General features: G+C 39.6%; 2 protein-coding genes across 47 annotated transcripts in view; one reads left to right on the forward strand and one right to left on the reverse strand.

The window, feature by feature from the left end:
• The window catches only part of Supt3h (SPT3 homolog, SAGA and STAGA complex component), a 335078-nt gene that overhangs the window by 299687 nt on the left and 10933 nt on the right, over nt 1-24458 (reverse strand). For all 35 annotated transcript variants that reach the window (XR_015628924.1, XM_087567714.1, XM_087567709.1 and 32 more), the window contains 1 exon segment: nt 23498-23598. Coding sequence is in view for 17 of the 35 variants with exons in the window: in XM_087567714.1 (XP_087423840.1) it covers nt 23498-23598 (101 nt within the window). In the remaining 18 variants the exon portion in view is untranslated.
• Runx2 (RUNX family transcription factor 2) overlaps nt 1-24458 on the forward strand; it is a 326063-nt gene that overhangs the window by 4652 nt on the left and 296953 nt on the right.

The raw sequence follows: 24458 nt of genomic DNA on the forward strand, positions 1-24458 counted from the left end.
TGTGGTAATATTTTTATACTGTGCTTCCTTGTTAAAGCAAAAGGTTAGGGGTTACCCAAATACCTCAACTGTATACATCCATTAAAAAAGAAAAGGTAAGTATTCATATCAAAACTCCAATGGGACTGGCTTCTTTATTTCTGCATTTCCGATGACTAATGATGCCCCACGCACTCGGAGACTGACGGCAGACAAGGACACAGCTCAAAGTGCTCTCCACACTTAGACCTACCACACCACAGCACCGTCTATGTGTCTTCGGACTTGTGCAGGACACTAGTGTGTGACAAAGCTAGGGCAGCAGGAGAGCTGTGCAAGTCCATCCTGAGCATTCAGACTGCAAACACTATCAGCCAAGCCTTTAAAGACATGTTTGTATAAACGGTTCACTGAAACGGTAAACCTCTGCAGTGTCTTTCCAAAAATATTACAGATGTGGCCAAATAAATGCCATCAATTCAAGGTGAAAGAAATTGTGCGGCAGAAGCTAAAACTGTAATTGTGACAACGCATGACTATTTCTCACAGCCAGCCAGCAATGCTAGTTTAAGCAGAGGCTTCCTAACAGGTTACCTTAATGAATTATTTTTTTTCCTCTCCTACACCAATGAAACAAAGTTGTATAACTCTAACTCAAGATTTAAAATAGTCAAAAACAAAACTGGCACTAAGCTCCTATATTAAAGACAACAGTAATCTTCAATACTTGATATTTTCTAAATAAATATCAGTAAACTCTTCTGATAACCTCAAGTGTATAACATGCAATGGTTTTAAATGGATCTTCTATACAGTTTCTACACAATATACACCTTAACAAACCCTCCTGTCATTTCAAAAGGACATTCAACAGTATTCACTGGTTATGCATTCTGACTAAAGTGTTACAAACCAAATTAAATGAGGAAACTCTATGCCTTATGCAAAGGGAGTTCCCATACAATTTTAACCATAGTTAACCACAGACTTTTGTTCGTTCAACAGAAAACACACATAAAACAGGCCATATAACGTTTTAAGTCTTCTATAGCAGCCCAGATGAAATGTTCCTTTATTATACTGCTTAGAGTATCTTCAGCTTACATGGAATTCTTAGGAATTTCCTTCCCATAGAGTACTATTAAGGTCATGGGATTCGAGGTTTGCAACACTGTTGAATGGCTGTAAGAAACACCCTATAAAACATTTCAAGCTCTTGCTATTATTAAACAGGAGTTAATTCTAAAGCCTATTTTTTTATAAGTGTGTTTTCTCCCACTAAGAACTAGAAACTGTCACACTTATTATAATGTCCCCAAATGAGATGAACTAGAGCGCTCAAACTCCTTTATGCTGCTTATTATGGAAGTATTTCATATTTCTACACAAGGAAAAATGTGCTGAATGTGTTACTCACTCTCTTCCTAGAAATATTCTAAATTGTTATTAATAGTCAAAAACCTAGCATCTCGAGGTTAGGGGTGGGGCTCAGGAGTAGAGTATTTACCCCATGTGCACAGGCCTTCGACCTTCAGCAACACAAATTTAAAATGACAGTAACTTTTGAATCCACTATATATCCAAGGAACAAAAATCATAAAATGTGAGGATTACTGATAAAAATAAACAATAACTGTTATGTACCTTGTTTATATTTTTCTTTTAAGTCTATTATTTAGAAGAAAGAATTTACTGACATACAGACATAAATACAATTTTCTAGAACGTTTAAGAGTGATAAAAATTATTGCATAGATGTTAGAAAATTTGCCAAGTTAGTACTCTTGTCAAGATGTATTTAATAAAATTTTGAGAACTACTTTAAAGACTTTGGGACTGCTACTAATCCTACTGCCATATCTCTTCAGAAATTATACATCAGAGTGACATTATACTAGTGACATTCTTAATAAGGTAGATCTCAACATTTTATGCTATATAATTAATTTTGACTGCAAAGTCAAATAAATTAATTTTATCATTCTTGATTTTCAGTAAAATTAACTTTTCTACACGGAGAATGTTGGGTCATTGTACCACCAACTATAAACATATATCTATATAAAAGATTAAGCTGGAACTCCCAAAACTTAAATACACATTTATAGCTCCCCTTAAAATTGCACGAGACTTGAGTGTGCCAAGCCATTATGTATGTATTTCTTATGGTCAGCTATCTCACAACTACATTTCTTTTGTGGCTCAATAAAAGCAAAAAATAAAGAAAGAAAAAATGCTAGCCAAAACCAAATAACAATTACCAATAAAGTTTTAAAACATATATATATACACAATCTTTCTTTGTAAAATTTACAATAATAATATTGTGGTATTCCACAACCTTTATATGGACATGGATATATGTTTATACTGAAAAAAATACATATATTCAACTTTAATTCTTTTTCGGGTATCAGTCTGATTTAAAATTTTTATACATGGTATACACATATGCATATGCCCTAATGACTATGAAATTTGGAATAGTAATTATTAATCAAGAATAACTACTCTAAGTTATATAATGAAGGAATTGTTTGTGTATCTTGGAAAACAATTACTTTCCACACTGACAATACTTTGTTCGCTGCAATAAAATATCAATCTGTAAAATCAAAATAGAGACTAGGCATCTATGAAGAAATTTGCTATTAAAACAATAAATATTATATTTATAAAATCCAAAGATATTATTTTCCTATTATAAATCCAAATAGCCTGAGTGACTGACATCCATCAGTAAAGCGAGTCATTCCAGTTTACTCTAGCCAATTTGAACTTTATCAATCCACCAAGAGATCCTGCTTCGTAGCCTTCTTAGCTCTCACTAAACAGATATATCTTCTAGACACTTACTCACTGCCCATGGAACCTGGGTAAGTAATTAGGACACTAGATGCTTAATTCCTACTGATTCTCAACAACTGCAATTTTCTTTTTAAATTTCTGTACTGAACTTCTCAACTTAAAACTGAATTCCCAAGATATTCTTTAAGTGAAAAGTGATATTCCTTAACAGATACTTAGTAATATTCATTATTTCCACCATATAATTTAGAATCATTTCAATAAATCTAAGTAGCCTGAATGCACTTTGAAGCAGAAATCAGGTTATGGCATCAATCCTACCATATACTACATATGATATTATATAACAATGTACATTATACAGTGAATGGTTCAGCCCTTTGCTCTATCACTGTAACTAGCTGCTAGAAAACAGTATCAAAAAGGGAAAAAGTATAGATTGTCTTCTCTTACAAGATATTTTATGTTAGGTACAGTTTTTAAAGGGTTCGGTTGTTTTGTTTGTTTTGGAGAAGACAGCTCTTACTCTGCTTCCTAGACTTCCACCATAGTGTATGTAACACAGAAAGAAACCCCTTTAGGGTAACAATCCACATTATGTAAATCAGTTTTCTATGAACCTTGACCCAAACCATAAATATATGTACTTATGTATGTCAGGGCTAGGGCTGGAGCCCTATACTCAGAGTCCTGGGACCCCTCCCCAGCAGGATGGAACCAGAGAGAATAAAATGTGTGTGAGCATCCCGGGGAAGACCCTGACACTCAGAGGGTTAGAAGACTAAGAGCACTCCCTGAACAGCTAGCTGTGCCTTAGGAGTGGACAACTGGCAGAGATAAGCTAGTAAAATGTATGGGTTACTGTCATGAAATTTATAAATCTCTTATGTGATTGGCTTTTAAAAGCAAAAGCATTACAATTTTGCTAGTGTTCTTTCAAAATTAAATTTCACACACACACACACACACACACACACACACACTATTTAAAGAGGCAATCAGGTAAATACTACTTTTTTATAAAACTGTATTGCAGTGCATTAGTAAAGCAATATAAGTAAGAAATTCAGTAATCCAACTTTTGATGATTAATTCACAGAAGGAACTACCACTTCATACTTCCATGAACGCCAGGATTCAAACAAAACCCTCTACAACCTCACATTTAGTGTAATAAGTACATAGACATGTGCGCACATGCCTTCTATCCATGTCTGTCTCTATAATTTAGGAAGAAAATTTATTTTTAGAAATTTTTACTACTCATATCTACCTAATTTTAAAAACGTTATTATCTATTATCTAAATCAGAAGTCTCCTGCATAAACCTCAATCGTGACGCAGGGCAAGTCCTTTATGGCGTACCAAGGCACATTACACAAGACTGAGTACTCCAGCCGTCAGAAGAAGGCACTCAGAGATGTATTTCAATTATCAATCACAAGAACATAGGAGTTTTTAAAGTACCCTGGCTTCAAATTTTATCTTTACTTTCATATGTATTTTTAATCTATCAAAACTTAAATACTTTTTAAAAAAAGCAAAATATTGGTCTTAAATTGCTAAATTACTTATTAAATGATTAAATCTCTCACAGAGGTAATAAATTTCTTATTGAGATGAATCCAACCAATTTTCTGGCTTTAAAATTAAATTGTGTACTCCCATAAACAATGTAACACAAAATTTTGTCCCAAGTATTTATTTATAAAGTAAATATATTACATGTAAAAAGAAATAGGAAGTTATTTTCTATAGTAAAATTTCTAATTTAAGTTTTCTATTTACTTACTTTTATGTAGGATCATGATCATTATTTTTTTAATAAAAATACTTAATACCATCAATGATGCTTCCTTTAAAGGAAACGTTCAAGGAAAAAGTGCCCTTACTCATTCTCATAAGTTGAAAGATAACTTTTGAAAGGCAGCTATAAAAATAATGTGATATGTAGACTCAGACTCAGAGCACGTGAAATAATCAGTGAAAAGACAGACGGGAGCGCATGACTACTGAAACAATGCAGAGCCACTCTGAACATAAGCACACACACACTTCTAACCAAAGTTACTTGAGCAGTTTAAAAAAGCAAGCTTCAATTTGAACACAGTAACCCACTGAGTACAGAATTTTCTTTTAAACTGGACTTCTTTTAAGAAGTGTCTAACATCTAAATTCATCATCATACATGATAATTTCTTTAATCACACAACTACCACATTTCTAACTCCTGTGAAAGGCTTGACCACTGCACTTTTTCTGCCCATGCCTCTTCCTTATTGTTTACAGTATATCTTTAGCACCTGAGAAGACTGAAAGGCTCCAAAATTCTAATACATTTAAAATACATAACTGAGTCACAGGTATGGGCTGCTCTAAAATTACCCGTTTCTAGAAGCAAGGAAATCTTGGTTTTTAAAGCTGATGCTTCTGCACAAGAAAGCAAGCTCAGTCGGTTCCTGGCTACACCATAGTCATCTGCTCCAGGAGCTCAAGGGTACCCAAAACAACGGGTTACCTGTTCCAGCCAGGCGGAGGAATGTGGCCAAGTCATTTTTATTGATTTAACCTTTACAGGACTGCTACATATCCTCAGAGCAAAACATTTTGAATGTATTTATAATATGATACACTTCTGAAAAGCCATGAAAAAGAAAACTAGGAACAAATCTAGACAGCCTCCACCCTTGGTTGTTAGGAGTTTATTTTTATTTTAAACATTATCAGTGGACCTAAATACGGAATAATTCTACTTGGGAAAACTTACTTTGGCACGGTTGTATTCGAAATAAAAATTTATTTCAGAGTAGAGAAGGTGCGTTTAAGTAAATTCTAACTTTAAGACCTACAACTCCTAACTTGACAATGATCGACAAATTTTTAACAAATTCTAAAGGCTCTTTGATATACATACACCGCAAATACAACAAGAATATCAAACTAAAACTTACAGGGCATCGTCCCCCTAGATAAGCTAAAGGCTGTACTCTAGCTGCACTCTGGGGATTTACAGAGAAAGGTCTGTGCAGCCTATCTCTCCAGCTCCCTGCACATGGTACTTTATAAACGGCTGCGGCAGCTAATGCCTGCACTAAGTTCATTTGCCAAATAACAACTCACAATATTATGCTTCCTCACATTAGGTCCATCATTACTTAACGTGAACCTCACCCTCAAAAAGTTCTACATTCACCGCACACTGTTCTCCTCAAAATGCAAACAAGTTCTGAGCATTTCCAGATGTAGCAGACCCTCCCCCTCTCCCTCTCCCTCTCTGTCTCCATCTCTCTGTCTCTCCGTCTCTCTCTGTCTCTCTCTGTCTCTCTCTCATATATATATATATATATATATATATAAACACACACACACACACACACACACACACACACACACACACACACACACACACCACACGCACACTCTCAAAGATTCTAAGTAGAATACGATAAAGGCAGAGTCACTGCTTACTACCTCAGCATCCATGTGTTTGAGACGGGAGCTGACTGACAGGGCTGCATCTCCAGCACAGATTGCAGGTAGCTGTCCCTAGGTAAAACAGCGTATTTCCGCAGCAGACAACATTCTGCTGAACTGGGCTCTCAAACTCTGACAGCTACTGAGCTTGCAAGAATAAAGGCAAATGCTGTTTGCCTTTTCAAACTATTAACTTAGTTTTAATCCCAGGTAATATAACTGGAACTCAACTACATTATTTTCATCTTGTCACCAATTTTTTATATAAAACATCCTAGCATGCATGAGACTATGCTAAATAAAAATCAAAATCATTTATATGCAGCCTAGTTCTCTGAAGGAGGACTGGGAATCCTGTGAGAGATGGGAAGTGGCAAGAGTGAAAGTTTTTTGAAAGGACTGGGAGAAAGGACTCGGTCCTCCACAACCCTCAAAACAAGGGCTTCCCTGGATACTACCTGGGTGCTATGGAGGCTCACGCCACCCAGGGCCTCCTGTTTACTCCAGAACCCACCATTACAGATCACTACCTGAAACACATGCTAAGCCAGGAAATGCAAGACACAGGAAAGCACCAATAGGAGAATGAAATGGCAAGATAAGAACATGTATAGCCTTAAGGATATGCTTTATATCTGCTTTATAAAAGGTATTTACTTGAAAAACGATAAGGAAATATAATCAGTTTAGACTCTAATCAATTGTTAGTCTGAGGAAGCACAAATAGCTCACAAGTTGGCTTTCACGTTATTTACTGTAAGAATCCTGCAAAGTAAACAAACTGCCTCCACTACGTGGGCATCGGCTTTAAAAAAAATTCAGAGTATGCGCCATTCAATGCTCCCAGAGCCACGCTTGGCTGCCCCGGTCCACTGGTGATCAACAGCTCTGCCTGAGGCGCAAACCATGGGAGATGAGCAGTGAGACAGGGCCAGCCTTGGGTGCTTTTATAAACAGACACACACCCCTAGGTAAATGAAAATATGGGAGCCACTGGCTACTCAATTTATGTCTAGAAATAAGCTAAAGCAGAGATTAATATGTAAAACATTCATGGCAAACTATCTCCAAAAAAATGGTTTGTTTATAATAAAACATTACACTTCCTTTCCTCTCTTTGGTCTATAGCTGTGACCATAAGTAATAGTAAAGGGAAAATAAAGACAGAGACAACTTTATAAGACAAATAGAACAAAAAGTCACTATTTCTCCAGTACATTTTAAAGTACATATCAATCTATACCCCAAATACTTGTATTTTAAATTAACATACTCTGAAAACACCCAAGTGCCTAATGCTACTTGTGATTCTAAGGGAGTGTATGAACATGTCCGCGAAACTGTACTGTGGCTACCTTTCTTTGGTTGAGTCTGTTTATCTATTAGCTTCTGGGCTTGACCATTTAGTTACTGGACCAGGAGCTGTGCTAATCCTTTGAAAACACTGTTTCTTTTAATTCTCACAACTCCCTCTATGATGGGTCCCCTAATTACCCAGATAAGGAAAAAGAATGAAGTCATGAAGCCTGACAGCGGCCACACAACTGCATAGCGGACAAGCTAGCCCAAGCCTTTAGACTCTGGACAGTTGCTGTACATATTATACTGGCCTTAGTGAAGTCACTTCCTGATCCTTAACTTCTTCTGCAAGGTTCTCAGAAGTGGGCTCCTCTATTCTTTGACAAACTACTAAGGAGGTAATCTCTGTGTCTCCATCTATTCTAGTCCTCATCACTGTACATAAAAACCATTGGGGAATCGAAGCAATTAAGAAAAAGTAAAAGGCTATCAAGGGAAAGGGGTCTAGGTTTGATCAGAAAATGAGTTTCAAGAAACTTGGTAATTCTTAGTCACTACAATCAGAAGTCTCAGGCAATGTCCATAGCACCCTTCACATGATTAGTAATATCATTTAGGAATCAAAAATTCAACTTTGGTAACATCAAGAATTTACAACTATCTTTATTTACAACCTAAAACAATAATGGTCAAACCCTGTCTTCCAACAGGGGGGAGGTGGGGAATGCCCTGCCGATGACCATAGGGTTAAACATTTCACATATCTAGAGACAGGAGGACGGACTGCGAAGGCTATCTGGAGATCTCAAAAGTCCAACAGCACTCCTACCCCACATTTCCCTTTCCATGGACTAATAACCAAGCTAACAACTTAAAATTTAAATAAAGAAGGCTCACCTTTTAACAGAAGTACACATACAAATGTAAAATCCCAGGTATTGCATTTTAGAAAACAACTTTACATATTAGTTTTAATTAGAAACATGCAGAAAAAAATATAAGACATTGGTTTGTCATGATACTTTCCCTAAAATGTACAACTCAAGGCTCTGCAGATCAATGGAATGGGCAAACGACAGTGTAATTTGGAAATAATAAAGTGGTTCTGATATGGTAGTTCTGACTCTGCTGTTACTAGGCACTAAAGATGTGCATAGCTCAGTGATGGTGCTTGCCTAGCATGGCTAAGGCTCTGGGCTTGACAGCAGCATCCAAAAGCAAAAGGTTAAATTGAAAATTCCCAAATAAACTGGTGGAATAATTTGGCAATCGAGGTATTAGGAGAGAAGGGAAAATAGGACTGTAGTCCAGGCAGAATTCCTGAATGTGCTATTGATTATGAGGTGGCAAGAGGTGGAAAGAGTTCTACCATTGCTAAAGCTATGTTTATGAGAAAACAGGATGCTAAATTACATGTGCCACAATCTCAGCTTTTTAAATTATATAGTATGCTTGTATGCATACTTGAGGAATCCAAACTAGTAACGAGAGCTACCCTTACACCTAAAAGACAGGAACATAGACTACAGAATTATAATTCAGCTAACAGTGGGCTCTATTATTTGACAAGTTCAATCAGTATAAAGCCTTCATTTTCCCACATTCAAGTTGTAAGTAATATATTAAAAATAAATATATTCTAAGAGGAAAAAGAGAAAGGCCCTGAGAGAAACTGACAGCAGCAAGGTCTTCATTTAGTGTCTGAATCTCCGTTTACTCATACAACCTTGAGCAAGAACACGCTGTTTGAACTCCTCGTCAATAAGCAGCACCTATCCCCAAAGTTTCCCACGATAACTCAATAAAAATTCAGTGCTTGCACCCTACCTGACAACACTTGCGGAGTTATTAAGTACAGTCAGCTTTCTAGCCCGTCCATTCACTGCCACACACTTGACTGCTCACAGTTTCCCCACCATGAGCACACAGTGCTGCGGCTGCAGCATCAGCGTCAGCATCAGCAGGGCCTGGAACGCGTGTTAAGTGTAGACTCCAAGACCTCCTTTAAAGGAGGGCCTGCACATGAGGAGGAGCAGCAGGGAAGCCTCAGTTTGTTAGGCCTGCTCCAGAAAGCACTAAGTAAAGCGAGGGCCTAGCTGCCCACTTCTCAAACTGAGCAGAGCGTCCAGTAGCTTTCTATTAATCCCTCATTCGGAGGGACTCAAGAGCCCAGAGGGAAAAAGAGAACCTAATTCTACTTCCAAACATAACTTTTCACATGTGGAGAGAAACACATGTCCCCTTAGCCCTGAAGTTTACCCACAATGACCAAGCACTTGCACAATGGGCTCCTGAAAAATGCTGTCTCATTCTTACTTGAGGCATCCTGCAAATTATGACACCACATAATGATATCAGCTACTAGCTTGTCCTCCATGCTGCCAACAATTTCTCATCAGACAAGTTTTCCAGATGCCTTGAAGGTTTCTGCTTTTATATTTCAAGTGTGATATAATCATGACGTCTTTGTACATGGTGTCTTTCTACTCGGTGCAGATGAGCACATCATGCATTCATACAATCTTCCCCTTCCCTCCCCTCTCCTCACATTGCCTCTAAGTTCATAGCACATCTACAGCATTCCTACAGCAGCATCCCGTGGTCGTCACCCAGACTCAGTTTGTGAGTCTTGCTGCTGTCGAGTAAAATCATGTTGTTCCTAGCATGTTTGACACACTCACAAACCCTCTCTACTCCTCACTCCAAACTCTCACCAGCAGAGATCTCAAGCTGATGGGTGACTTTTGCATCCAGTCCTCTCTCCTCTGATGCTTTACAGCACTTTCTTCCTGGTAAAAAGTGTTTGCCTGTGATCGCCTGTTCTTCCCCTCTTCTCTTGCATGGTTACTGTCTGAAGAAAAATGTCATTGCAAAGAGGAATTCAAGTTCTGCTTATTGGTGTGCACTGTGATGTGCATACGAAGCTGCTGCTATGGTCAGCAGTGAGTAGAGGGAGGGCTGACCACTAACTGCTTCAGCTGCTTTCCCCAGAGTTCCAGAAACTCTCTCATCCAGTCAGCCTGCGCTTACCTTACCTATGCTTACACCTTTAATACAGATCTGTCCTTAACTGAAAATATGTTCTCTGCTGTTCACTCACACACATATGAACAGTTTTCCCCATATATGTACTGTGAGTTCTGCCTTAGATCCTAAATTTTCAACAGAGAGCGCAAATGTGGAGCCTTCCCTTTGCATATATCTGGTACAGTTGTGCAAGCAGTCAGGTGGTTTAGTAGCTGTATGATGGTGTGGCCAGTGCCTTGTAAGAGACTACAAGGAAGAGAATGCTCCCACACATTTAACAATCACTGAAAATTAAGAGTACCAAAAAGTATCAAAAAGCATGTTAATCCTTTGGGCACAGAAATTGTACATAAACCAGTACTTGTTTTTGACTAGGAGGGCTCAAGGAGGAAAAGATAAAATAGTGACTCTGTAAGGTGAGTCTAAGACAAAAAGAATACCTAGAAAGAGAATAGATCACTTCAAAAATTAGCAATGGCGTAAGACCAATGGAGAGCCAACAGGAGAGGCAGTGAACCAAACAGCAGACAGGAAACCTTAAGCTCCCTGTGCTTGAGCTGTAACAGCTCAGCTCCCACCATGTCCTAGCCTCCGCTCAAGCTTTATTCTTACAGGCTTAGACACCTCTCCATGACTCAGAACCCAACGAACTGGCAAGTCTGACAATAGACTTATATATTAAGATGGCTCTGAGAACGTGAAAAGAGAAACTATCCATGTACATATGCTGCATCATTCTGAAGTCAAAATGTGAAACTAACTGTCAAAAATGTCAGATATTCTCAATGAGTATTAAATGTAAAAATAATCAAGTATTACAAAAGAATCCCAATGTGCATTCCTAAGACTACAAAAGAACACTCTGGTGTCTTTAAAGCCAGGGTAGGCTGGGGATGGTCAAACTTTTTGCCAAAGCACAAAACTGTGAAATCAGTCAGAGGCCAACAGTTTTAGAGGCTCGACTTTATGAAATTATGCTCATTAAAAATCATTTGAATGTGACTGTACCCATTTTTCAAGCTCAGTGGAACATTTTATCATGTACCCTTATCACAAAAGATAAAACATTATATATCTCCAAAATATCATATGTAGTTGTTTGATAATGATTTAACATCATTCACTTTAAGCATTACTCAAAACTAGAATAGAAATCTAAAACCCTTTTTCTGAACTCACTTTGGGAATCAGTAGTTTCAAACATTTCCGAGCTATGATTCTGTTCAAACAGCAAACTTTAAGATGCACATAGATAGCATCTCAGACAGACACCGGGGAGCAGCTCTCGCTGCAAGGAAGGAAGGCCTTCTCCAGGCTGTGATGACATTCCTACAGCTCCACTGGGCACAATCTGAAAGCACCAATCTTAAGAGCAGACTTGCCACCAACACCTTTAAAAATAAGTCAATGTTTCTACTTAATAGTGCTATTTCCCCAGCTCAAAGTCAGATTTTACTGATTCAACCAAATATTTGGATTTTCTATTTACTATCAACATCTAGTTAATGACACTGGTTGCTGACTACATAGTGTCCCATAGGCTTCCATGGAAGGAATGTTCTCAGGCCTCACCTCCAAAACACGGGACAGTCCTAAAACCTGATACATAGTTCATGGACTAAGTCAGCTGTGTTGAGACTGTACAGTGATGCGCTTTTCCTGCTGCTGTTGGTAGAGAGAATGAAGCCTCTGTCCCACAGTTGCATTGGTGAACGACTTCACCATACACATTCTGTCCACTTACACTCCATTAATGGTGTGTCTCTACTACTTTAGGGCTTCACTTTGATTTCCCTCCCCTGCCCTATCCTGTTGTGTTATAACTCTGCTGTAAACAACTCTGACAGATACCTCAAATCTTTTTGGGAATTAAGATACAAATGACAAAATTCATTGCTCAGTCTAATACCATTAGCTTCCAACTTCTCTAGAACAGTCGTTCTCAAGCTGTGGGTTGCCATCCCTTTGGGGGATCACAGGCATCAGCTAAGATCACCAGAAAACACAGATATTTAAAGTTTTGCAGAAGCAAAATTACAATTATGAAGTGGCAACAAAAATAATTTTATGGTTGGGGGTCATAGGAAGGTTGGGACCACTGCTCTAAGATAAAGACCTTGGACTTTCTCTTTTAACTAGTTTGCAAAAGTATCTTTTATTCTCCTGAATTAATTGTCATCGCAGAGGCTCACTGCCTCTGTCTGCTAACCTAGGCCTAGTCTTGGAATCTCCCAGCCTCTAGATTACTAGATTTAATCTAGGCCTAGAATGTTTTCTGCCTATGAGACTTACTGCTGAATAAGCGCACCTTTTCTTTTGCTTTCTCACTCTTGCTGGCTGGTCAACTCAGCTGTTCTGGCTAAAAACTCCTCTCCATGCTAACTGATTCATGCTGGCTTCTCCTGAATTGCTGTGCTTGACCTCAAACTAACTCTAGCAATCTATTCTAATCTTCTGGCTCCTTCTCATTCTCTGGCTCGTTTTGTCTTTCGCTGTGTCCAGCTTGTTCTCTCTTCAAACTGTCTCTGTAAAACTCTCCTGGTAAAACTGTTTCCTTCTTTTAGCACAGAAGGGTTGGTCATTTTCTATTCTGTCAAACATTTCTCTGACTCTGTCTGCCTCTCAATTAGTCATCACTTTCAAGGGTGCTTCCTTCTACAAACTATTAATACCTTTGTTGTTTGGGTCAAATATGTATACTAAGGGCCTGTCTGAATTCCACACAGTCTTGGGGTTCACAGTGTGATCAAACACCCTGCAATACTAGTTCACTACTCCCGTAAGACCTAACAAGCTAACCTGTGCAATGTCTATGATTTGTCACTCTGCCTCATTCCTGGGGCCACCATCTATCCCCCAGCCAATCCAGTTCCCAGGGAGCTACTTAGTGTTCATGCACATCATACCTGACACTTGGCAAATACCTCAGAAACGTTTCCTATGCCTAGTCAAAGGATTCAATTCCCTAGTCATTCATTCATTGCCACATTCCAATATCGAACACCTGTTTTACCAGTATTTCCTACAAATTTCCTTCCAGATACATTAAGCTACCTGTGCCTCATTCCTAGTCCAAGTCTGGACCATGTGCTCTCCTTTATTTGTGATATTCCTTACCCGTCCTGTCACACACACACACACACACACACACACACACACACACACACACACACACAGGTTTCCGAAGGTTCAAATAGTATGTGTCTAAAGAAAGAGATCAAATGGCATTAGTTTCATAAGATTCCTCCTCCCAGCTGAAAACCCTCTTAGCCACCTCTATATTACCACAGGAGAATATCAGTAACCTTTCTCACATACTTATGTTCTCCATCTCCAGCCATTCTGTCTACCTTTGAGGAGGACCCTACTTACACAAGTATCTAAGTGTATTTAATTACTAGTTGGTGAGTCTAGGTGAACTGAAGCTGCAAAATCCATTTGTCTCCTGCCGTGTTTTGAGAAAGCTTTTTAAAGAAGCCCACTGTGGTGGAAAAGGATTGATAATGTAGTAAGAACCACACCGTCCTGAGAAGCCACACAGACACCCTCAGAAAGCAGAGCTTAAAGCACACTGTGCCTCACACTCCATGACGACAGAACTATACTTGCGTTATGCACCTGCCTCCCATCTACAACAGCAGTGCTGTACAAAATTAGGAATCGTGAAGTCAAATTCTACCATGGCAACTTAAAACCCGTGTCTTCTGTGTAAATCTTTAATGTCTCTGTACCTAAGTATACATCTATAAACTAGAAAGGGCAAACAATTGCCTCATGCAATAGTCAAGGCTCCCAAGACACACAAAACATATACATACTGCACCTGCAACATGAGCACGCAAGAACCCCATGCCCTGTCCTACATGCCACCTAGCCTCACGCCTGCAGAGCACAGGAACTCAACAGAGTATCTTCAATGTGGGGGGCTAGATGAATAACAAGTGCTTAATAAAAAGAAAAAGAGACGTAAAGATAAATGTGGTTAAGTTACAGGAAAACAAGACATGCTAAAGAAATTATATAAGGAAAAAATAATACTTTCTAAATGACAATTATGATTGTAGACAAAGAAGAGTGGTAGGCACACTGTATAATTTTAAAAATTAACATGTTTTCAATTAAAAAAATCTCACGAAAACTGAGTTTATGACCAAAGAAGCTAATATTAAAGAATTACTCATCACATTAGACAGACCCTGTGCTAACACTCAGTAGTTTAGGATTTGTGTGGATGAATTAACCTGCAGTGGACAACTGGGTTTCTAACTGAAGTCTATGTCACGTGATATATGCAATGTTTCCGTTCTCTTTTAAAGCTACATCTCCATGTTTTCTCACATTTCAAATGGGAGGCTTTAGTTACAGCCTCTGGGTGACAGATGAGCACCAAAGAAACACCTCAACACACAACACAGCGACAGGGATGACCCCAGAAGGAATAGTCACACGGCATTTGGAGCCGGATAACATCAGATGGAGATGGAGGTGGAGATGGAGACAGAGACAGAGAGAGATAGAGACATAGATAGAGAGATAGGGATGTGCTGTCCATTTATTTTTGCAGGTTTTAAAAACTGTGCTTGCACATGTACTTCAATAACTATAGCCACCTGAAGCTCAAACACCACTCAGATGATGCTACATCTCCAGCTCTCAGAACACTCTGACCTTAATGTACAAACTTTTTAACTAGGTTAATAAAAATAAATGCAGCAGGCTATACTTCCCAAATATATTAAAATACTAGCATCCTAAAAGAATGCACATGGCAGAAAAAAATCAAGAAACATAATTCCATGTGACTCCTTACATGGAGAAGGGTGGTGAGTTTTCTGAGCAAACCATCAATGTAAGGTTAAAGAAGGATTTGCCAAGATTAACTCATAATGAGGACTAAACTAGAATATTTTTCATTAACTTCATAAAAAATGTGAAATCTCACTACCCCATGAAAGCTAAAACAATACACAACAAAATGGCACTGCTTAAGGATGAAAATAATAAGGGATTCCAAAAGCAGACATAGACTTACTAAAACTGGTACCATTAAGTCTGAGTCACTGTTCTATTGCTGTGAGGAGACAGCACGACTGAAGCACCTCTTAGGAAAGCAGGCATTGAACTGGGGACTTGCAGCTTCAGAGGCTTGGTCCATTACTGTCATGGCGGGAGCATGGTGCTAGAGCAGTAGCTGAGTGCTACATCCTGACCAGGGAGACAGAGGCAGACTGGGCTTGGCATTGGCTTTTGAAACCTCAAAGCCCACCCTGGTGACACAACCACTCAGCGGAGTTTCACTCCCTGGTGACTAAGCGTTCATAAATATAAACTGTGAGGGTCATTCTTATTCAACCACCAGGTTAGCATACACACATTTCTGAATAAGTACATTGGATAATTTTTTAAGTTATGCCTCTTCTATTTATTGGGTTTCATTAATTTAAGATGCCAATCTTTATTTAAATATTAAAATCCTAGTATTTCAACATTAAAACCCTAATATTTCAGTGTAATTTCTAAACTAATCTAAAATTAGACAAAGGATTATCTGTCAGTAATGTAAATAAGGAAACAAAAAATGATTAATATTCTAGGTCCATGCAATTCGCCATCAATTCATGTTGCTTGTATTCTCTCTTATTGGAAATGAATTTCTTCTGATTTGCCTTTTAAACAAAGATCCTTGCTTTAAACTAATTTTAAGTAAAACTAGAAGGTGATTCAGATACACTCCATTTTCAAAGGTTTCACATGTCATAGGAAAAACAAGTCTTGAGCCAAAACTGCAATCAAAAGTAATGCCACAGCCGTAACACAACAGTGTGCACAATTAGGTCAAAGACTTTAATGTACAATACTGTAAACTCCCAAGAACATGGCCCCACAAAAGCAGAAGTAAGTCTAAAAACCGAGACATCAGTATTTCTAACAGAAGTGGAATGTGAAGCACATCCACCAGACTAGGGGTCCTCTGCTGTGCTCACTGCCAGATGGACATAGCCATCCCACGGCAGACAATCGTTTTTCGAATGAATAAACAAAAGGCATTAGAAATTAATGTACAAGAATATTCTAGAACAAATGTGGTCCAAGAATAAGAAATTGCCTGCATTAGATGAGTGCAACGCACACCACTGAACTCCACGTCCACAGGAAAGCTGCTTACCTCACAGAGCAATAGCGGACACAGCTGGACACAGAGGCACTATGTCGGACTAGAGGTTAAGATTTTAAATGAGAAGGGAGAAACGGGAGGGGGAGCTAACTTCGAAGTAAAGAATTACTAAGAACAGTAATGGCTGCCTGCTGAAAAGTGCGAAGCACATCCCGGTGTCAGACAGCTTCTGGAGAATGAGAGCAGCCAAGTTTGCAGGGGAGAGGGGTTGCTGTCGGCTCCATGCCGGCTCCAACTGTATAAAATGTAAGACATCCCAGCCTCAATGAATGCAGTTCTCAGAGCGATCTATAACAGCTGACAGCAGGTTTAAATCAAACAAAGTGATGGTGCCTGCGATTAGGGAAAATGCTTCCGATGGTATACACCATCCATTGTTAAAGTGAGTCCCGGACTGCAGTGCCATCTCAAATACAAAACTAAGTGCTGACAGCTTAAACATAAGGAAAACCAAGAATTGGTCAAGTGAACACTAATAGCAGAGACAGTTGATAGGAGTGGAGAGTTGACATTCAAAAGACCAGGTATTCAGTGCTGAACTAACTAACTAGTTACCCTGGGACAAATCAGCCCTTTCTACATCCTCATGAATCAATAAAGGACTGGCCTGACCAATGTCTAAGACACTCAGATTTCCATTCCTTTGTCTCCGAATACCAGATCACTGGTCCACAATTTAAAAAGAAAAAAAAGTGCTAAATTCAGTTCTATTCCTGTAATCCAACAAAGTCTAATTTGACAGTCACGTACATGGAGTTCTGTTGAGCAGGCACCATCTAGCTAATGATGTGTATGCATTATCTGACTTATCCACCTTAGAGATGAACACTGTTCCCACATCTCACAACACTGCAGAAAACAGCTGGACTCCGTCCTATTCGCCAGACTTTACTATACCGCCGCCTCCTCCCACCACCCACAAGGCACCCGTAAATACACAACTGTGAAGGAAGAAATGAAGAGGGCTTAGGAAAATCACAACTCTAAATGCAGAAAGTCACACTTTAAAGTCCTCTCACGCATATAAGACAAGACCCAAAAGCAACTTAGAAAGAGGACAAAAGGGAATCACGCCTGAACTAAGGCAGCTGTTTGAGTTCCTCATATGGACTCACAGTCTAAGGACGACTCTCCAGGCCTGTTTCTTTCCTCTTCTACTCGGAAACCTTTAAGACTTCCACTGCTGCCTCTCCCCTGGAGGCTGTCCTCCCAAACACAATGTCAGTCACCACAGCTGCGCATGTACCAGACACCTACAAGATGCCAGCTAGAGCACCTCGGGAAAAGGTTTAAAGCCCTGGAAACAGACTGGATGAAGACAACACGGCACTGTCAGAAGGGGCAGTGAGGCCTTTTGTGGGAACGTTACCCCAGTGTCAAATGCACAGATGAAGAGCAGACAGAAGTCAGAGCAGACCTCATCGAGGATAACTCAGGCTGGTGGCCCTCAAGCTCCGAGCACTGCTCATGCTCTACATAAATGTACAGTGCGCTGAAATCTCCAATCCATCCTCACACCTTGTGTCCAAGCTGACCAACTCAGTTGCGTTTTAGACCTCATCCCGAGGCTGGACCTCCAACATGTCAGATTAATAACTTCCTATTGCGTTTGCCCTTTGGGTTCCCACATCAGCCCAGTTACCTGACTGTCCATTCCTCTCCCAGCAGAGGGAGGCTCTAGGAAAGGAAGCGCACTGCCTCTGCTGAGTGGCAGGCGGCTTATGCCACAGAGAACATATTCCCGTCAACTCTCTCTGCCCACCTCCTTTACATGACCACCCCTCACAACTCTCCTCAAGCTTCCTACCGCCCATCATTGCCAGCCGCCTGGCCTACCCCTGCTAAGGAGTAAGACAGTGAGATGTCTTCAATGAAAACAGTACATCAGCAACCACCAAGGGGTGAAAACAATTCAAACTATGCGAACAGATAACTTAAAACAAAGAAAACTAGTACAATGTGCCATAGAACAGACTCCTGTAGACTGTCAGCAGAGGAAGCCCACTGAACTGTAGTGAACTCCGCTTGGTGCTCTATCTGTGGGAGCTCCAGACTCCTGCACTGCTGGCCCACAGTAGAGAGGCTTTCACTGAACTGGTCATAAGGAGACCCATTCTCTCACTTTCCTCATTTTGAAAAATGAACATATTAAATATACTCGGTCTCTGAATTCCACTGAGTGGACACTGATATATATTACTGTTAGAATACAATATTATAGATCCATTTTTAAAAACTGAACTAGCCTTTTAAAACTGACCATTTCTGCCACTCAAAAGTAAAATCACTACCATGATTTAAAATTAAGTGATAAACTGGCTGGAGTTTTGCACACTGCAGTCACAGCACAATCCTACACTCAAGCAAGAAAAACAAATGTTAAAGAAAACCGAGAAGTTCTCGGTCTCTAATCATATACTGGTTAGGCAGCCCACTCATTAGTCTGGTTGTTTTTACTGTTTCTATCAGGGGTTGTTTCAAATAAACTCTCTAAATGTAAAATTACTTCATTAATCAACTTTAAAAGTAAAATGGATTGCAGGGACCCATGTCTGAAATCTGAGATACAGCAAAAAAGCATAAAAAGAAATGAAAAATGAAAGCCCTTAAAATTTGCACTTAGAATTTGTTTTGGAGCTTGTTGAAATGATTCCTAAAAATTCATCTGGAAGCATAAAAATAAGAAGGGGCCAAAAATATTTTAAAAAGAAAGCTTATGTGGACAGACTTGAACTATAGCTCCGAATATGAAAACACATTAAGAAGCTATAACAACTACAGTAATGCCGTGCTGGCAAAGGGAGAGCCCACTCTGGAGCACTGCGGAGAGGCAAAGGCAGTCGCGCACTATCTGAGGAAGGTGGAGCTGCAGCCCTGAGGGAAGGGAGGTTGTGGAGTTTGTGGTGGGGGGACACTAGTGAATAGATCTAAAGCAAAATTGCTTTCACTTAGAGCCCAGCCCGACAACAACAACAGCAACAACGACAAAATGGACTAAGTAGTAAACTGCGGAGGGAAATCAGACCCGACTCCGGGAACATGCCCAGGGACTATGTATAAAGACTGAGAGGACTTCAGGTCACGGGTAGAAGCAAGACTGTAAAATTAACCAAGATACAGTTTTTTTTTTTAAAAAAATTAATGTACTTTAAATCGCTAAACAATCCTTAAAGAAACCGAATGCTGGGTAGAAAGAAATGCCAGATGGGATCCACGAGACAGGAACCTTTTGAAATATTAGAAGTCCCTAATAAACTACAGGAAAACAAGAAGGTAAAATCTATGCTGAGAATAAGAACATATGAGCATGCATGTGCACACACACACACACACACACACACACACACGAGTGCACACACACATGCACACACACACACACACACACACACGCACACAAAGTTTAAGTGACCAAATTACATTGAAATGGCCAGCTGTTAAACAACGCAACAGCATGTCTCCACTGTTGTAGATTTGGGGGTTGGGAGGAGGGTGCTCTCAGAATGACAGAAATGTACATCAGTCTAGCTTCCTTGGGGGAAAACTTAAAAGTTAGTACCAAAAAAACACATTAGACTGAAAAATTATTCTTCTTTGATTTTAAAGTAATAGATACCAATATTTTATTTCACATTTTTAACAATACTGGAAAACCTGGAAATAACAATAGGAGACTAATAAAGTGTAAGGACATACAAATTGTTCATAACATACTAAGAGGGGAGGCACACATTACAGAAGCACAATAGTGGCTACGTATTACTAAGAACCACTAAAAAAGAAAAACAAACAGAAAAGCTAGAGAGACGGCTCAGCAGTTAGGAGCACTGACTGCTCTTTCGGAGGACCCAGGTTAGATTCTCTGCACCTATCTAGCTCACAGTGTCTTTAACTCCAGTTACCGGTGATCCAGCACCCTCTTCTGCCTCCCTTTAGCATCAGGCCAGCAAATGGTACACAGACACACAGGTAGACAAACAGCCATACACACGGAATAGAATGAGAAGGAATCGGCTGCCACACAGTCACAGCCTGGTGTACAAGTTGCCCTTGGCCTTGGCACAGCTTACAGCAGATTGTCTGTGCCTCTGCCTGTGTGACTTTCTGCCTCCTTGGGCTTAGGTAACTGGGTAGCTGTTCTGTTTCTTTAAGGGATGTAGGGCTTTCCTCTGTTGGATAGGGCAACCACTCTGAATTAATGGAACTGGACAGCTTTTACTGTAATTCACAACTAGATACTTGTCAGCATTATCAACCCTTGGAAAAATACTAAGTTGTATTCCCCAGTTAGAGAGCCTGCAATCCAAAGGCAAACAACTTACTACTAGGTAGTTCATACGGAAAATGGCAGCTGCGGGACTGGAAAACAGCAAAACAAACACAGCAGCAGTGAGAATTGGAGTGAAATCCTCCCAGCATGTGGGGATTAAGTCTTCACTTCCTCATCTGAAAAATGCACACAACCACTGACTGCATGTCCTATACAGACTCCATTTGTATACAACCTAAAGCCTGAAGCTTTTAAAGTAAGAGGAAGTATCAGCAAGCTAAAAAGGATCCCCTCGTTTGGCTTTCGCTCCCTTTCTGAGGTGAAATTCGTGAGGGGAAAAACTCAGCCTCTCAATGCTGAATGTACTGTTAGGAGTGGCCGCTCCCTCAGGTCTGAAATGAAGGAAAGTGCACACTTGTTCCAGAGTCACAGCCAACAATAACCTTTACATTCTGAATCCAGCTTAGGGAGATCGCTAGCAAATATGTGTGCAAAAGTAGTTAATACAAAGTGCTGAATTTAGTTTTTCTTTTCTTTTTCCCAACACTCCTAAATGGCCTTAGGTCTATTAGATACAAATATTAGGCACCGCTACTCCAAAGTTCCTATTTTCTTTTTATACAGAGCTAGTTTTAGAGCTCAGAGGTCAACCTCCGCAAAAGCTAGACAGTAAATATCTTCAGCCTCATAGTCCACATGGTATTTGCCACAGACACCTAGCTCTACTGCATAGCACGGAGACAGCAGTGAGCAATGGCTATAAACAAAGGAGCATCCCGGAGGGTCAGGGAGCATCAGTCACTGAGCCAGTTACACAGTGTGCTGACTCATGCCGTGCACACCTGGTGCTCACCACTGACTTATATACTGTTTAAGCTCTATGAGATTAGCTTTAAAACACTTGACTATTTTTAAATGAATATTAGGAAAAAAGATCGAATGAAACTGTGGAAGAGTAATTATTGCTAAATTTGGATAAAGGATACATGGGGTTCATTATGCTATAATTTTAAGAATCTGAAAATATCCAAACTAACAGTTAAAAACCACTAAGTAAATCAATTTAGTGTCACAGAAAAGAACCATATTCATCCCCTTATCATAAAGTATACTTAATATTTTAAATATAATTAATGTACCATAATGTAGAACAGTGATAACAGAAAGCCCATCACACTATAATGAAAACTTAAAGTATATAAATATATAAGCTCTTAAAGTTTTCCATAATTCAAAATATAGGCAGGCTCACAAAATTCAGCTTCTGAATTAGTCCTTTTCCCCATCTTAGCAATCACGAAGTATTATCAGTTTTTAGTTTTAGAGCATAATTTTTATAAGGAAGAGATTATATTGCACACTTGAGTTTGCTAATTTTCAAAGGAAGACCTAAATTTTTTTTTAAACTCAGAGAACTCAGTATCTATAGATGACCTGTACAACCAAGGTTCTCAAAGGCCCTGATAATTAGAAAGCAGTCTGAGTTACTGTGATGGTAATGCTTTCTTTTTCCCCAAACTGGCTATGGTAATGTACTCCTTCACGAACACTGGAACTGGAGGAGAGGTGGGAGGGGGAGCTACATACAGTCAGCTCCAATCGGGATGTAAAGTTAACTAATTAATTAATTAGTTTTTTAAAAAATGCTTTCAAACTTAATAGTTTCTTTAAAGTATGTCTCCTGAGAAAGTATATGTGGTCAAACTTATCAAGATTGTGCTTTGAAGGATCACTACCACACAGAGTTAACTTGGTAAAAAGGCTATCTACACACACACACACACACACACACACACACACACACACACACACAAACACACACACAAGAAAGGCATTTACACTTTCCACAGACACAGTCTTTTAGACTTCCTGATAAATCATTGGGAAAGAAGTGATGTTGCCTTGAGGTCTCTTCCTGTAAGATCCCTGTCTCCTGAAGCACTAAGAACTCAGTCCTTACATGGTTCCCTGTCTGCCACCCCTCCAGTTAAGAAGGTAGTCTCCCTTACTGCAATCTGACAATCACCTTCAGGGAGACTTCTTAAACAAATGTGCAATTCCTCAAAGATTCAACACATATGTGTGTTGTTGTAATTTTTTAATGCTTTGTGCTCCTTACAATAATCTGAAATGCAATGGTTCAAATACTATCAAAATTTAAAACTACTCTGAATCAGGCTCACAGATAGGACAATTAAAAAAAACTGCAAACTTCTCTGAAAACATTTTGACTACCCGAGAAAAGGAGAGCTAATAGTACTTAATCTTCAAATACAGTGCACAGCTCGAGCATTTTATCCAGTTCTCCCTGTCTTCCATGGAGCTATTTCCATGTTATGAGATTATTTTACTTTTTTTCTAAATACAGATTACATTAAGCTAAGGTTTATACGTTTGATTCCAACTTCCTTCTTCAACCCTGATCAGTTTAGAACAGCAACAGAAACACCATGTAAAGGCAGACTCACATCATGCTCTGCAGCTCGGCGGCGAAGCTGATGGTCTTCCCAGCATTCCTTCCACTACTTGAAGTGGCAGTAGACATCGGGCTAGCTGCAGTATTATTCATCTAGATTAAGAGAAAAAATAAAACTTACACGCATGTTTAGCTATAAAAAGTACACGAAACAGGCAATTTTGAGTTACTTCAAAAAGTATAGAAACGTCCAAATTCCTGATTAATTTCAGTTTTGTGTGAGTACACTTTCCTTCTACTCAATGTCTTTATTCAAAAGAAAAGAAGTAGAGCGAGGAAAGTGCTCAGTGAGTTCAGGTATCAAGCTGGTGCCTATGTGACCACTACACATTCAGTACCTACGCTGTAGTCAGGAAGAGAACTGGAACACTTTAAACTACTTTGGCACAGTTCCAGAGTTCTCCAGAGTGTGGCACTCCACCCAAAGTCTCATTAGCGATTCTTCAGGGAGGGTCTGGTAGCCCCTTAACACACGCTCCCCCACTTTCATCCAGACCAATAAAAACAAAAGTCACTTAGGGAGCTGAAGAGTTGGCTGTGGGCACAGTACTATGCAAGCACAAGGACCCAAGTTCAGATCCCAGCACACCCATGAAAACTGGCTCAGCAGCAACTCTGTAAGCCAGCACTGGAGAACAGAGAGGCACGGTGATCCTGGCTGCTCTCCGGCAAGGAAGTTTAGCTGAGACAGAGAGCTCTAGGATCTGAGATGGCCTTGAGGATGACCTATCCTGCACTACTATAAAACGATGACAGAACTATTGCTATAGGAGGCCTGACACAGCATACGTAACCATTACTGGACACTGTAAGCACCTGGGACAGGATGGAGGACCGACTTTGAATAGTTTTCAAACAGAAATGCTGTTCTAAGACAACTGAATAATGCACACAAGTGACTAAACAAGACAATGTGCTATCACCCTCTGCCCTCCACACACATGCATGCACCA

The sequence above is a fragment of the Rattus norvegicus genome, chromosome 9 (genome assembly GCF_021556685.1).
Source record: "Rattus norvegicus strain SHRSP/BbbUtx chromosome 9, alternate assembly SHRSP_T2T, whole genome shotgun sequence".
In the NCBI taxonomy this organism is placed as follows: Eukaryota; Metazoa; Chordata; class Mammalia; order Rodentia; family Muridae; genus Rattus; species Rattus norvegicus.